General features: G+C 49.5%; 2 protein-coding genes across 2 annotated transcripts; both read left to right on the top strand.

The window, feature by feature from the left end:
• Positions 1–3864: 3864 nt before the first annotated feature.
• Positions 3865–4359, top strand: C8R40DRAFT_1010238 (uncharacterized protein; the record flags this gene model as incomplete). Its single annotated transcript, XM_046222845.1, has 2 exons — positions 3865–3918; positions 3970–4359. Coding segments are annotated over 2 exons (444 nt in total), but the record flags the coding sequence as incomplete, so codon positions are not given.
• A 1766-nt stretch (positions 4360–6125) lies between these two features.
• C8R40DRAFT_1191268 (cytochrome C1 family-domain-containing protein) lies at positions 6126–8465 on the top strand (the record flags this gene model as incomplete). Its single annotated transcript, XM_046233055.1, has 8 exons — positions 6126–6130; positions 6913–6945; positions 7287–7371; positions 7430–7625; positions 7702–7757; positions 7792–7941; positions 7995–8124; positions 8182–8465. The coding sequence occupies 8 exons, from the start codon at positions 6126–6128 to the stop codon at positions 8463–8465; spliced, it is 939 nt and encodes a 312-aa protein (XP_046091331.1).
• Between the last annotated feature and the right edge of the window lie 7731 nt (positions 8466–16196).

The raw sequence follows: 16196 nt of genomic DNA, 5'->3' as shown, positions 1-16196 counted from the left end.
CTCAGGACGGTGAACTACCTTCCTTGAGCCAGCAGATCAACTTCTAGACCAATCGATGCAGTATACGACCTGTATCAGTGTGGTGAGCTCACTCCTACAACAATATTTCTCAGCCATGTGGGATTGAATCAGGAGAGGTTCCCTAGGCTTGATTCCACCTCAGAACGGTGAACTACCTTCCTCGAGCCAACAGATCAACTTCTAGACCAATCGATGCAGTATACGACCTGTATCAGTGTGGTGCGCTCATGCCTACAACAATATTTCTCAGCCTAACTTGAATCGAGTCAACCAGTGTTGACTACCTTCCTGCAAACACCAAGTGCCTTTCTAGACCATTTGAATCAGTGCACGACCAGTACCAGTGTTGTGCTGCGGTAACAATGTTTCTCAGCCTGGTGAGATTGAGTCAACCAGTGTTCCCCTGGATTGAATCCAGTCAACCAATGTCAATTACCTTCCCCCCAACACTAGGTGACTTTCTAGACCATTCAAATCAAGGTACATCCAGTACCAGTGTTGTGTAATTACTGCAGTAACAATATTTCTCAGAGTTGTGAGATTAAATCAGACAGTGCTCCCCTGGATTGAATTGAGTCCACCAGTCTCAATTACCTTCCCACAACCACTAGCTGACTTTCTAGACCATTCAAATCAGTGCACCACCAGTACCATTGTTGTGTGATTACTGCAGTAACAACATTTCTCAGCATTGTGAGATTAATTCAGACAGTGTTCCTCTGGCTTAAATCTGGCCAAACAACCTCAATTAGTTCCCAGAAACACTGGGTGACCATTTGACTAAGTGCAAGACCAGTACCAGTGCCATTTAATAGCAACAATATTTCTCAGCTTTGTGAGATTACATCAAACAGTCTTCCACTGCCTTGAATTCACTCTCCCACACTCTCATCCAAATTCCCCTCCATTTAATTCCATATACCAACAGCACCAGGCAGGTGATTTGTTTCTCACCAGAATATTTCTGTGCCAGGCGCTGCGGAAGTCCAGAATTTTTGACATCCCCAGTCCATAATCAGTGAGCTGAACTTCACCTCCTCACTCTCTGGACTGAATGCTAGACCATTCAATTCCATATACAACCAGTACCTGGATGGTGCTTTCTTTTTCACAAGAATATATCTCAACTGTGCCCTAGTTAATTGACCCATGTTTCCCATGGTCAGTTCATGGTCAGTTCATAATCTGTGAGCTGCAATTCACTCTCTCAAGCTCCTGACTAAATTCAGAACCTTTTGATTCAGTATCACTGGCCATGTGCCACCTGCTTCCCTTCACCAGCTCACAGCTCAGATATATTCTCTCTCAATGAAGTGCATTACTGACACCGGTTGCATCATGAATCAGCAACTCCTAAATTCACCATGGAATGTGAGAGTGTGTCAAACATGTCAGGGAATACAGATGAAGTGCGACAATCGCAGTGCACTTCTCAAGTGGAATAACTACACGGCCTCCGCCCGGAATTCCCGCCGTCATGCGACCGGCTGTTGGAAAGCCGAATTGATCAAAATGACTGATGTTGCATCAAACTGACTGTTACGCATGGCTTCCGGTCAGTAAAGCTACAGATAGACGGACACAGAAGTCCACCTGGCTTACGTCAGGTGGCCATGGACCGGCCTCTCATCAGAGCTGTGCGGCAGGCACTCTGATATTGGCTTAATGGGGAGGGTGCCCCCCAGATCCATCACCCACACCAAAAACACCTACACATATGCCGTGGTCCCCGATGCTATGCCGATGTTGCAAATCGGATCGGGTAACCATGTGGACGGCACCACATGGCATACTCCACCCCGTGAATAGGGAGTCATGATCTATCATTGCAAAGTAGAACCGGCGGGTTAGGGCAGCGGTTAAGCCCTCTGATGAGCCCCTTCGCAAGGGCGAAACCCGCACAAAGTCCCTACCTTTCGGGTTCGAACCCCAAAGCTGCCTATCTTCGAACATGCACGTGATGTGAGTTCGTTGCTCCTGCCACAAACCACCATCACACCCATTCGAAGACTCTGTGCAGAGACTCGGCGCCTTAGCGTCTCGAGCTCCATTTTCTTCTCCTCTCTTACTTCAACTCTCTCACTTCAACTTTCTTCCTTTCATCCATCCTCATTACAAAAGATCATCACCCGCGATGCTCTGCACAGGTGCGCCTATTACATGTGCACATCATTTTTAGTATTTTGCACCTACTTCATTTCTTTTCACCATTGCTCACTTTTACTTGCTAATCTTGAGCTATTTCCCTGCTAATTCTGAGCCTTCTCATTGCTCACTTCCACTTGCTGATTCTGAGCTCCTTTACCAATTATAAGTTATTGCACCTTCTGCTAATTTCCCAAGCCTTTACCTATCCTGAGCCCCTGCTCACTGCCAATTTTACTTGCTAATTCTGAGCTCCTGCTCATGCTAAATTCTACCTGCTAATTTTCTTCTTGATTCTGAGCCTCTGTTTATTGCTAATTTCTACTTGCTAATTTCCCTGTTAAATCTGAGCTTTGTTCATTGCTAATTGCTAATTTTGAGGCCCTGCTCATTGCTAATTTTCATTTAAAATTTCCTTGCTAATCCTGAGCTTGGCTCCTTGCTAATTGCTAATCCTAAGCCTCTGCTTAATGCTAATTTCTACTTGCTAATTTTCTTGCTCATTTTACTTGCTAAATTTGAGCTGTTATTTTTGCTAATTTCTGAACTCCTTTGCCAATTTTGCTAATTAATTTCTACTTGCTAATTTTCTTGTTAATCCTGAGCCTTTGCTCACTGCTAATTACTAATTCTTCATTGCTAATGTTCTACCTGCCAATTTTCTTGCTGATTCTGAGCTTTTGCTTATTGCTAATTGCTAAATCTGAGCCCATGCTCATTGCTAATTTTCCACTGGCTCATTATTTTCTTGCCAATTTTGAGCCTTGCTCACCTTTGCTTGCTAATCTTGAGCTATTTTCTTGCTAATTTCTGAATTGCCTGGTTAATTTTGAGCTATTGCTCCTTCTGCTGATTTCCTGAGCTTTTGCTCATTCTGAGCCCTTGCCCAATGCTACTTTCTGCCTGCAAGATTTCCTGCCAATTCCAAGCCTTTACTTACTGCTAATTGCTAAGTCTTCACTGCTAACTTTCTACTTGTTAATTTTCTTGCTAATTCTAAGCCTGTCCTATTGATAACTTCCACTTGCTATTTCCAAGTTTTTTTTTCTAAACCCCTTTGCTATTTCTGAGATATTGGTCCCTCTGTTAATTTCCTGATCATTTGCTGCTTATTGCCAATTCCTGTGTTGGCCTTGCTACTCACATCTTGGATGCAATACTGGTTCCTGCTCCTACTTAAACTGGATATCTGCTTCTGCTTGATGTGTCACAGGCTCCTACCTATATGGGCATCTCTATGCATTGCAGATCCTCAGTCAAAACCTTCAAGCCAGCAATCATTACCCACTGGTGAGTCCATGAACCCTGGACATTCAGTTCTTCACATATTGGATCATGGTGAGTGCATCTCCTCCTGAGTTGGGTATCCACAGTCCCTGGATGCGTCGTGCACTCCTACAATTTTGGGAATCGCAGCTGACTGTGAATACTTGCGGGGATTTGCACTGGGACCCGGAGGCCCTGCGGCCTTCCTCCCATTGACTTGCATAGCTACTGTGGAGCCTTAAGGTTTACTTGACCTTGCAGGTCCTCTGCTTCACACAGCTACACATAATCTACACACATCACTAGTAGTTCAAAGAACATGTTTTTTGTGGAAATGGGAAGACGCTTTGGGCGCTTCAAGTTTAGTCTGTGTCTACCATTTACATGTCGGACCCTCCTCAATGATGTGGCATGCGGGATACTTGCTGAAGCAAGAGTATATTTGGTAAACAGCTTCCTTGTCCTTATGATGGTCCACCGAAAGAGGTCTGTATCTCCTCATTGCACCAGTATGCATCTCTGATTCCTTCCTGTTAGCCCTCCACATCCACGCGAAATGTCCTACGAGAAGTTTGCGGTCCAGAATTTAGCTCTGGACCTGTATGTTGCACTCACGACCAGCTCACAACTCTTGAGGATAACTTTCGAATTGTGGACAAGATTGTCTCAGCTTGTCCAGCTTGCAAGAACAACTTTCACGATTTCTTCTGCAAGTTCACTTGCTCACCCAATCAAGGCTCATTTCTCAACGTTACATCCACACAGACTACGAACAACGACCAGATTGCTGTCAAATCTGTCGACTTTTATTTTGGACCTCAGTTCGTCCAGGGTTTCTTCGAGAGTTGCAAGGACGTCAAGTTCGATGCTAGCAGCGGATATGCAATGGATTTTATAGGTGGAGGAGCTAAGAACTATCACGACTTCTTCAAGTTCTTGGAAGAAGAAAAGGACATGGGGAGTCCATTCCAGATTAACTTTCCATCCACTTCAACACCGTCTTTTACGCCGCGCAGTCCTTCACCGAGGAATTGCAGTGATAATGACTTGGCCCCTCAGTGTACCTGCATCGACTGTCCTTCTATTTGTCCTGTTCTTCCAGACCTTCCGGACCTGGGCTCGGCATCTCACGTCGGCTTACTATCTTGCTTGTCCTTCACCCTCATTCTCACATATTCGATTGCCGTAGTGGCTTCATTCTTGGTTTCGTTATCCAACGAACCATCCGCAAACGTCGAGAACGTCGTTACGGGCGCCTGGCTTTGTCCGGTGAAACTCCAACGTCGCCACGCGCACTCGTCGGTGCTGCTTCACTAGACAACCATAATGCAGATCTTGCTCGAGATCCCATTGACCCTGTAGAAACGGTACAGCCAAAGCAGTACAAACTCAACACGCTTCTTCGTAAAATTTTCTATAAACTCGGTTTCAACACTGCTACATACCCCATGCTCACTTGCGCGGTGGTTTTCACATTCATTGGTCTCATAAATATTAGTTGGACAAAATTCGACATAGAAACAGACCCTGTCCCGCTTTGGGTCGCGCCAAATTCAGAAACACGAGTACAGAAAGATTTCTTCGATGAGCATTTCGGGCCATTCTACCGTCCTTAGCAAATTTTCATTATCTCTACCGACCAAGAGAACCAGCCAGTGTTATCCTTTGAGCATTTACAGTACGTATTCGCACTCGAGAAGCACACTCGGCACAAACTCGTTTCTTTACCCAACAACCTCACGCTCGATGACATGTGCTTCTCTCCAGCAGGTCCAGGCTCGCCATGTGTTGTACAAAGCGTTCTGGGATGGTTTGGTGATAGTTTAGATGGTTACGATGAAAACACGTACAAGGACAGGATAGAGAGGTGCACGCGGAGCCCGGTAGAATGTTTGCCTGACTTTGGTCAACCCTTGGTGCCATACTATGTTCCTGGTGGAACGCGCGACGGGAACCTCAACACCTACCTCAATGCTCCAGCTTTAGTGATGACCGCTGTCCTACCTTCGTCACTGAGCCCGCCTGATCCAGAACAGCAGCAGACATTCGAACGCGCTGCTGAGGAATGGGAACGAACTTTGCGCGTCTTCCTCGAATAAGTGAAGATACGAGCGCCAATAGAGGCTGGGTTAAATGTGGATTTTAGCACTGGTGTCAGTTGGGAAGAGGAAATCAGGAAAGAAGGAAACACAGACGTGAGGATTGTGGTGGGGAGCTATATAGCGATGTTCTTATATGTAGGGCTCACGTTGCGCGGAGGTGGAAGTGGGCCGAGTAGTACTCGGCGTGCTTCTCCTGATAATGCCAATCGTTGGAGGCGCCACTGGCGCGCAGCAATCTTGGGGTTACAAAGCTACACCTTGACCTCGCACACGCTTTTGGCTCTATTCTCGCTTGTCCTGGTCGTTCTATCGATCAGCAGGTCCGTTGCGTTGTTCTCCTTAGTGGGTGTTAGAGTGACTTTGGTGGTTGCAGAGGTTATACCGTTCTTGGTACTCGCAGTAGGAGTGGATAATGTTTTCCTATTAATGGGAGAGCTGGAACGTGTGGATGCAGTACATGGATTATATGCAGGGAACAGCAATGTTCTGAATGAACCTGGTAATTGGGGACATAGAGGTCGAGGCAACGAAAGAAATGCTGCTGCTGATGAGGATGATGGCATTGCGGAAAACGGAGATGCTGAAGCTCGCATGATGTTGCCCACACGAACCACTCATTCTTCACGATATTTTCGGAATTCCTCCCGACATAATCATCATACATCCTCACTCTCCTTCTATTCATCCGCCCCCTCTTCAGTGTATCCAAAACCATCATATCTACCTCCGCCTGCTCGTATCGCACTGACCCCGTCTCTCATCGGGCCATCAATACTACTTTCTACACTTGCTGAATCAGTAGCGTTTCTTCTTGGTGCATTGGTGCCGGTGCCCGGAATTTTGCATTGTATGCAGCGGGCGGGGTGATGATCAACGCTCGGGGCTAGATGCAAGGAGGATTGAAGCAGGAAGAGTGGATTGCATACTGTGTATTAGTCTGCCTGGCCAGATATCTTCCTGGCGACACAGACGACAGAGATACCCTGAGCGAACAACAGACTTCTCCTAAGTATACCGGCACTAGCAAGGACGGCCTTCAGTGCTCAAAGACCGAAGTCATAATTCTTCGCTAAACACAAACTGCGGATGACATCATGTCAGTTTGCTGCGTCTCTCCTTTTCTAGAGGATCTCTAGTCTTGCGCATATGCCCTTGAAAGAGGGTTCGCAGGCTTGCACCCTCCAGGTGGTCGATTATCTGCTGGTCTCGAACAAAACACGTTTTTTGGGCCTTCTGCTCCCACCAAAGATATGCGATGTCAATCAGCACCGGCGGGCTTCCCTTCGTTCGGTCCATTGACGGACTCCCTATCCACTCTGCCCGGCCGATTCAGTACGCTACGTATCCTTCGTTCAAATCATTAGGACACCTCTGATAGTATTTTGCCGGCGCCATCATTGAGAGCTCAATCGTCCCAGATACCGCTTCCGCATTCAGTCCCCGCCCACTCTTTTTCCTCACATAGGCAACCTCATTAACCCAATCATCATGCTTCCTCTACACGCATCTATACCGCTTCGAAATACAGATCGGAACGGAAGAATGCGCTGCAAAAACAACACACAATCTGGAAATGCGAGGAAATGCCCTCGTATTGAAGCTTACAAAGGAAGTCGCCGCGAGTTAACCTCTTTACCATCACCTCTGCACCCCTCTTTCTCAAACCCACTCAAATCCTTATGTGGCTTTCCGATGGCACCTCCCGAGGACCCACATAAGCCACACCCTGGACTATTTGTTCTGCTTCGTGAGCTCATCCACGACTATATCAAAAACTCTGCAACTAACCTTTTGCCAGGTTCGTTTTGCGTCTTCAAGTGCTCCGTCTTCGTCAAATGTATTGGAGGTGCCTATTAATGAACTTTATGCTCATTTTTGGTAGTAATCATTATCAGTCCTTCGCGAACTCCCGTTTAACCCTTGATTCCGCAACTTCATTCACTGCTGGCGCCGCGGCCTGGTATGCACACTTCTACGGCACTCTACTTTTCCTTGGTGAGGTACACGCCAGTCACCTCAGCGATGAGGGATTGCATGCTGTTGCCTATCCTTGGCCTCACAATGGCTTTTCGAGACATTCGATTATGCCGAGTACGAAATCCTGCCCTCTACGGATTCCCATTGCCCCGTTATGTCTCTCCTGTCTTCTATTCTAACATTTGACGAGACTACGAAGTCTACCGCGAAGTCTGTGCAACGTGTCGCTCTCTTAACCTCGTCGCCGTCCCCCACACCGCTGGTGAAGCTCGCGCAATAGCAGAATGGACCGAATGATAATGGAGAGATGTTTCAACGTCCATGCAAGCTCGCTTGCTCCTACCCCAATGAAGAAGCTGCTCGTGCTCGCAATGCTGGTGCTCCTCCTCTTGACTCGAGTCTGATCGTCAAGACGGGTCGCGGTGGCGACGTGAGTGTCTAGTATGAATTCCGACGCGTACACAATATCTGACATCTATCTAGGACCATATTTTTTTTCTTCTGACCGGTTACGTCGACCCACCGGCTGGTGTCGAAGTGCATGATGGCATGAATTACGACCCATATTTCCCCGGCAGCGCCCTGTCGATGACTCGAATCCTTTTTGATAATAGTTTGTCTATTGATTGCGTTCGTTTCTCTGTTATTCGCTCTAAAACCGTCTGGTCAGGAACCCCCGCCATTAGCTCTCAGATGACTAAGGACGCAGTGACATTTTTGAATTGGGTCGCTGAACCTGAACATGATGAGCGCAAGAAGACTGGAATGGAGGCGGTCATCCTGTTCTCTACTTTGTGCGTCCTTATCGTGTACGCGAAACGGTTCAAGTCGGGCCCTATCAAGAATAGGAAGTCTTCTCACAACTCAGCTATATCCTTGCAAACAAATTGCCTACATGAAGTGTTGGAAAAGGAACAGGGAACATCAGGAACTTGTACGCTCCAAAGTTCCTAATTTTTCATTAACGTGCTTATCTTTTCCTCCCAATAACTTCCCATACAGATCCATGACATGAGCTCTTCATTTGAAAATCTCTCGCCGTCTCGCCAACGATCCGTCTCACCAACGATTCTTTTTGCCAACGATCCTTTTCACTAGCCGGATCCATTTTGCCAGCGATCCGTCTCACCAACAATCCGTTGTGTCAACGATCCATCTGGCCAACAATCTACTCACCAACAATCTGTCTTGCCAATGAGATTCGTCTCGCCAACGATTTCTTTTGCCGACGACTCGTCTTGCTACCGATACATTTTGCAAATGATTCCTCCTGCAAATGATTCCTCCTGCAAATGATTCCTCCTGCAAATGATTCCTCCTGCAAATGATTCCTCTCGGAAATGAATTATGCCGAGTGTCGAGTCCTATATCTCCTAATGCGCGTCCTGGTTCACCTTTTGGACCTTCAGTAAACCAAGCAGAACGAACGCCAGGTAGACTGAATACACGGCTCTCACCTTCTATAACCCGTGGAAGTGGCACTACACCTTTGGGTATACGCGCAAGGCTCAACTCACTCGGACATCGACATAATTCCTCTGTATCAGCATCCTCATCAACCCTCACGCTACAGAGTCCCATTGCAAGGAAACCTACGCATCACAGTCTACGCCGTGATATCTCTCATTTCACTTATTGCTTCTCCTCCTGCCATTCCGTTCATCGGCTCTCGGAGAGTGCATCGGTATCTGTTCTGGATATTGGGTCTCGTGTGGGTCGTCTGCATAGCATTGGCGTGGATCCCCTGGTCCGGTCCATGGGCTGGAAGTGTTGAAGGCTTCAAAGGCGGATTGTTCCCGTTCTCGGAGGATGCGCCGTTGAAGGTGTTCTTCCAACAAAAGGTGGATCTTTCACCCTCAGGCACCGACGTCAATCCAACAGTAAGAATTGTCACTACCCTCACAGGCGCTACACCGTTTGTGCACGATTCGATACTTCCTTTGATTCCATTCTTTGGCCAACGGAAGGCTAGTTGGGTGCTCAGGTAACAATGTTGACGAGAGAAAAATTGGGTTGGCAAACTGCCACTGGGAAACTTATAAGTCGAATCTCACATCGTTTGATACATTGAATATGGTAAGTGTCAAGTTTGTAGATAGGCGCTGGGTGAATACGGACTGAAATCCATAGCGGACATTGTTTAGGGCGAATCTGAGCTAGAATTCTTTGAACCTATTCTAGGTGCAACATCTTCATTGATAACCCCTGCGACCTCACGCACCCTTTTCCAATCTACGCTGCAAAAGGTTCGGTCGATCGGGGGGATTTGGGCGACAGAACACCCAGGCAATACGGGTCAATGTACTGGGACCGCCGGGAGGTGATAGTTCAAAATATGGAGAGGCTAGCAGGCGGCGAGAAAGTGTATCCAACTGTGGCGGTTTGGATCAGAATCGCGGTGGTATACCGAAACCACCGAACGGTTTGTTGCTGCACGTGATCAGTATTTCTCATGTCTCGAATGCTTTACTTTGCCGCCGCCTCACGGAACCAGGAAGTGTTAGATTCTACCTCCGCACAGCGTACGCACAGTCCTCAGCTTTGACCACATATTTTGCTTCCGCCCGATTACATACGTACTATACAGTTTATCAGCCACACCAACGAACGGCGGACGGGGCTCCCTCAGTTATTTTACATCTAACTGAGGTGAGCCCCATATTACTTAGCCTTATATAACATACTCACGACGTACATAGTATTCACTACTTAACAGGTACCGAATAGAGTTATTTTACATCTAACTGAGTATTCACTACTTAACAGATTATGAGACTCGATCTCTGAAAGAGCAACCACATATACTCACAAAGCCTCTGAACCACCCAGCCCCACGATGTCATCGTCATCAAACATGCCGAATGTCCAACGATTCCCCACAGGCATAGCCCTCGAAGGGGAGGATAACTGGTGGCCCTATAAAAGGGAAGTCAGTCTGGCAGTAGAATCAAAAGGACTACAAGGGTACCTACATGGAACAATAGCCAAGCCCAGCGATGGGAAGCCCGCGGTAACTGTCACCTCGCCAGAGGGAACTACGACTACTACCACAGTAACGACACCACCATACAGCCAGACACCCTCACCCGAGGAATGGTACGCCCGGGACCGATACGTAGCGAGTACAATAGTCTCGAATATTATCGACCCCACAGGACTAGGGGTAGACTACACCGAAATGGCGTCGGCAATCTGGCAGGAACTCGTCAACCAATTCGAACAAAAATCGGAAGAGCTCTTACTATTCCACGACAGCAACCTCCGAGCCCACCGATACGCTTACCCCGAAGAGACGATGGAGGAACACAAGAGAACCATGCGAAACCTACTTCGGAGGGCCACGAACGCCGGGGCAGTGATAACAGATGGCCAGTTCCGAGTGATTGTCCTTGCGTCACTCCCTAAGGACTGGGACGCCGACATCAGGCACCTCCCCGGAAAGACGAGCAGCGAAGCGTTCATCTACCTCCAAGGAATCTGGTTACAAAGGGAAAAGAGACGAACGGAGGAAGAGCGAGAGGAGAAGAAAGTAAAAGCACTACTCGCAATGCACGTAGCAAGTGCCCAGGCCCCAGACAAGAACAGGCCGACATGTGCGAACCCGAACTGTAAGAAAATCGGTCACACCATCCAAAGGTGCTGGGCGAAGGGAGGGGGTGCAGAGGGTAAAGGACCTAACGGCTGGAGGTTCAACAAGAACAACGAGCCGAATAGGAACCAGAATGCCGGAAACGCCATAGCAGCTACGGCCAACACGACGAACCCGACTGCGACCCCGCTGGAGACATATGTCCTGTCGGCTAAAGCAACCAGTGATGGCGCCAGTACGTTGTCCCCCAGTACTCCCCACCAGCGCACATCCCTAACTAACAGACCCCTCGATAGCAATGATCATACCTTTCTGAGAGGGTGGGAGCATCAGGGGATGAGGGGCGCGAATGGGAGTGAGGACGTACATACACACTACGTAGCACCGAGCCCAATGGCATGTACAACGCGCCGAAGTAATACACTCCTCTATGCACCTGCGAAAACATCGTCTACTCGAACGTTCATCGACTCCGGTGCGACCGAACATTGCTGGGTGAGCAGATCAGATTTTGTAGACTACAACCAAGTACAAGGGCAGAGCGGAACTAGCGCACTGGCAGGTGATGCAGGAAGGTTCAAGATACATGGGACAGGAACGGTTGAGTTCACAACGAGAGTAGGGGAGGCAGCGCGACGAATCCGACTCACGAACGTAAAACATACACCGGAATTCGGGCACAACTTGATCTCCTTATCAACTCTTGACCAACGAAACTTCAAAGGGGAGTGGGGCGACGGGGTATTGAGTGTTAAGACTCCGGAAGGACAGATCGCGATGCTGGGGAAAGGCCAGACCAAGATGTACGAAGTGGAAACCCTGCACCAAACGCAGGCTAACTCAGCAAGGTCTCACGAGAAGGCGGTCGACATACACACCTGGCACCGGCGTCTGGCACACGTAGCCGTACCGCGAATCCTGCGAATGGAGAGTCGAGGCCTTGTGGACGGACTACAAATCAAGTCCAAAACGTTAGCCGGAATGTGTGTTGACTGCTTGTATGGAAAGGCGACGCGTAGACCATTTGACGAACGACTCACCCATGAGACAGAGGTACTCGAGAGGGTGCACATCGACCTATGGGGACCAGCCACCACTACAAGCATGGGTGGGGCAAGATACATGATGCTCTTCTCTGACGGAGCATCATCAGTGAGGGTCCCCGCATTTCTCAAGGATAAACGAAAGGAAACATCACTAAAAGAGTTCCATAAGTACCGGGTAATGGCTGAAAACCAAACGGGGAAGAGGATGAGGATCATACGGGTCGACGGCGGAGGCGAATTCGATAACAGCCTCCTGGAAGCCTATTGCGCCGACCGGGGGATCATTATCGAAAAAATAACCCCATACTCCTCCCCTGCAAACGGGATGGCAGAGAGAGGTAACAGGACAGTCATTGAAGGGGTACGCACCTTCCTCGAAGAATCAGGCCTCCCCCGCTCTTTCTGGGCAGAGGCGGCGGCAACGTTCACCTACGTGGACAATTTCGTGCCCACAGCACAATTCCCAGACCGCGTGCCCACCGAATACTGGTCGAATAAGCGGCAGGATGTATCGCACTTACGACCGTTCGGATGTCGAGCGTGGGCTACACTCCCTGAGAACAAAACCGAGGGGAAACTGGCACGCCAGGCGGTGGAATGCCAGCTGATAGGTTACATGGGACGAAGAGGGTACCGGCTGTGGCACCAACCTAGCAGAACCTTCCTGGAGTCAAGGGATGTGAGATTCGAGGAAGGGGATGCCCATCGTTCCAGGGAAGAAACACCCGCAACTGACGACGGCGACCTGGAATGTAATCAACCTGCAGGCGGTCTAGAACCAAGTGCACCCACGAACGGACCCACAGTTCAATTGCACGCGGATCAAGAAGACGTAGAGGAACCACGGGAAACCGGCCCTACCTCCGATTCCTCTCCACCACTACGCAGAAGTGCCCGTATACGCACCCCCTCCCGTGCTGCAATCGAAAACCAGGCCCTGGCAGAGCGCGAACGCGAAGCTCAGGCTAACAGAGAAGACTGGGCAACGGATTCCCCACCAGCCAACCCAACACTCGCACTTATCGCTGCCAATCCATGGGCTTTCGCATCGACCACAAACGATACCTGGGTCCCATCCACCTTCAAACAGGCTATGAAGGCCCCAGAAATGTGGCTTCCGCCCATGAAGGCAGAGTACGACACACTCATCGCGAAGGGGTGCTGGGAGCTGGTGCACCTGCCACCAAACGCGAACCTCACCGGGGGAAGATGGACATACGCCATAAAATGGGGGCCAGGAGGGGAGGTACTGAAGCGGAAAGCACGGTGGGTAGCACAGGGATATACCCAGATCCAGGGGCAGGATTACGACAAAACATACGGGGCAGTCGCGCGCATGGAGTCCGTACGGATCGTATTAGCCATTATAGCCACTCTCCGACTCTCCCTTTTCCAAGTCGACTTCACAGCTGCGTTCCTCAACTCACCTATATCCCACGAAGTGTACATGCGACAGCCGGACGGATTCATCCAACCAGGAAACGAAGATAAGGTGTGCAGGCTTAGGAAGTCCATCTACGGCACGATGCAGGGCAGCCACGACTGGCAGGAGACCCTAGCAGCCGGATACAGTGAAGACGGATATGTCACGTCCAGAGCTGACCCCTGCATCTGCTACCGACGGGACGGCGACGAATACACACTCACCAGTACGTACGGGGACGACGTCTGCGGAGGATCATCCACGGAGGACGGGAGACTACGGGCAGTGAAGGACCTAGCAAAACGGTGGGAGTCGAATGAGGTATCGTCCCATGTCCTGCTGGGAATGAACATTGAGCAGAACCCCACTACGAAGTCCATCACTATCTCCCAGAAGCCCTACATTCTCCGTATGCTTGACCACTTCCACCTCCTACACGTGCGGCGCCGCCATACACCCCTACCTCCCAATGTCAAACTCTGTGAAGCACCTACTCCGCTCCCCGACGACGAGTTGCGGTTCATGTCAGACAAGCCCTACCGCGAATTCGTGGGATCGATCCTGTGGTGCCAGACCTGCACTCGCGCCGATATCTCATTCGCCGCCGGACTACTTGCAAGATACCAACTCCACCCCGGCAGGACCCACTGGGAGTGCGTCGAGTGGCTGGCGGGATACCTCCTGTGGTCCTGCGAATACGCCATTACATACCAAGCACCTGGAGCAGGTGAAGAACATGCGCCGGGTATAGGACTGAAACCGAAAGGATACTCTGACTCTGACCACGCCGGATGCATGGACACCCGCAGATCTACGTCGGGATACGTCTTCTTCATGGCCGGGGCGCCCGTCTCCTGGAGTTCTAAACGCCAGCCCACACCCGCGCTATCATCCACGGAGGCTGAATACATCGCCCTGTCCCGGGCCTGCCAGCAGGCAGTCTGGTTACAATCCTTTCTTGCAGAGGCTGATCTGAATCAGCAGGGACCTATAACACTACTAGGCGACAACTTCGGATCCATCAGCCTGACCGAGAACTCCAAACGACATGCCCTCGTGAAGCACATCGACCTACGGGACCACTACATCCGGGAGAAGGTAGCTAGCGGGGCGGTGAAAGTCTCAGAGATCAGAACAGGTATGAACGTCGCAGATGTATTTACTAAAGCCCTCAGCGGGCCAATCCACGCGAAAATGGTTGGACTACTAGGACTGTATCGTGCGGAGCAAGGGGGGTGTTAGATTCTACCTCCGCACAGCGTACGCACAGTCCTCAGCTTTGACCACATATTTTGCTTCCGCCCGATTACATACGTACTATACAGTTTATCAGCCACACCAACGAACGGCGGACGGGGCTCCCTCAGTTATTTTACATCTAACTGAGGTGAGCCCCATATTACTTAGCCTTATATAACATACTCACGACGTACATAGTATTCACTACTTAACAGGTACCGAATAGAGTTATTTTACATCTAACTGAGTATTCACTACTTAACAGGAAGCACTGGTATTCTCGCAGTCGGAAATCGATGTCGACCCAGAGCTGTCTATTACTAAGCTTCAGAAGGCTCTAGTCAACCAATACTACCCCGACTCTACGCTTTCACTGCTGTAATTTACCAGGGTCAGTCTGCACGTGTTTTGGTTCTGGCTCGTTCTGCTAAAACCATTTCAGCAAAAGCACCCAGTTGAACGGGATCCAGATGTAGCTGAAACCTTGTTCCCCACTTTCCCGGCCTTACTTGAAAACGCAAAAGCAATCCGGCTCCGCAAGTACGTGAAGGATCTTGCCGACGAAGATTTTGTGGTCATCTTCACACCTAAAGACCCGGTAGTGCCTCCCACACAACCTGAATTAGCCAGCGAGGCCTTGGATATAGTCAGCGAGCTAAATTACGGTGTGTGCTGTCGATACTCGATACTAACCCCTAAGGGTGAAATCTTTTTTCAGATTTTACCAAGTATGTTCGAAAAGTTGTGGATAGGGAAACCGCCATCTGTGCTTGCCCAATCCAAAGAGTACAATGACAGCCAAGGCGCCCCAGCTACTGCTGTACTCGATGGGAGATACGCGCAAGATGGCCCCTCAACTGTTGCCCCTCCAATAGAGCTCTATCACCCCGTCTTTGGTACCTTCATGCAGCGCTGCAGAACATCAGATATCGAAATCCCGGAGGGTATTCTCCGCGATACTGCCTCGTTGTTGCGATCCGTATCGAGGATTGCAGTCAAGGAGGCCCCTCGAGACGCCCAGACTCGTAAAATTCTGGCTGATATTCTCGGTGTTGGGCTCGAGCGTATCACCAATTCGGACAAGACATCCCCAGACTTTGTCTGTTACACCTACGCCTCTGAACGTCAACGGGGCTTGCATTATCAGTGAGATCAAAAGCGAACTAGGCAGTGGCGGCTATGATCCATCGAGGCAGTCTGCACTTTCGTATGCCAGATTTTACTGCCGTCCTGAAGTAAGTCTCTCATCCAGTAATTAGAAGGGCTCCAAAACTGATGTATTCTTCCAAAAGCGCGCCCAAGTCCGTGAAGTATCATGCTGCCCAACGTTCCTCATCGGTCTCGCCGGCCCCTGGATTGTTATCATGGGCGCAGTCCTTACATCCCGC

The sequence above is a fragment of the Lentinula edodes genome, assembly GCF_021015755.1.
Source record: "Lentinula edodes strain Le(Bin) 0899 ss11 chromosome Unknown C8R40scaffold_2, whole genome shotgun sequence".
Lineage (NCBI taxonomy): Eukaryota > Fungi > Basidiomycota > Agaricomycetes > Agaricales > Omphalotaceae > Lentinula > Lentinula edodes.
The sequence above is the reverse complement of the archived record's forward strand: the minus strand, read 5'-3'. Positions and strand labels throughout refer to the sequence as shown.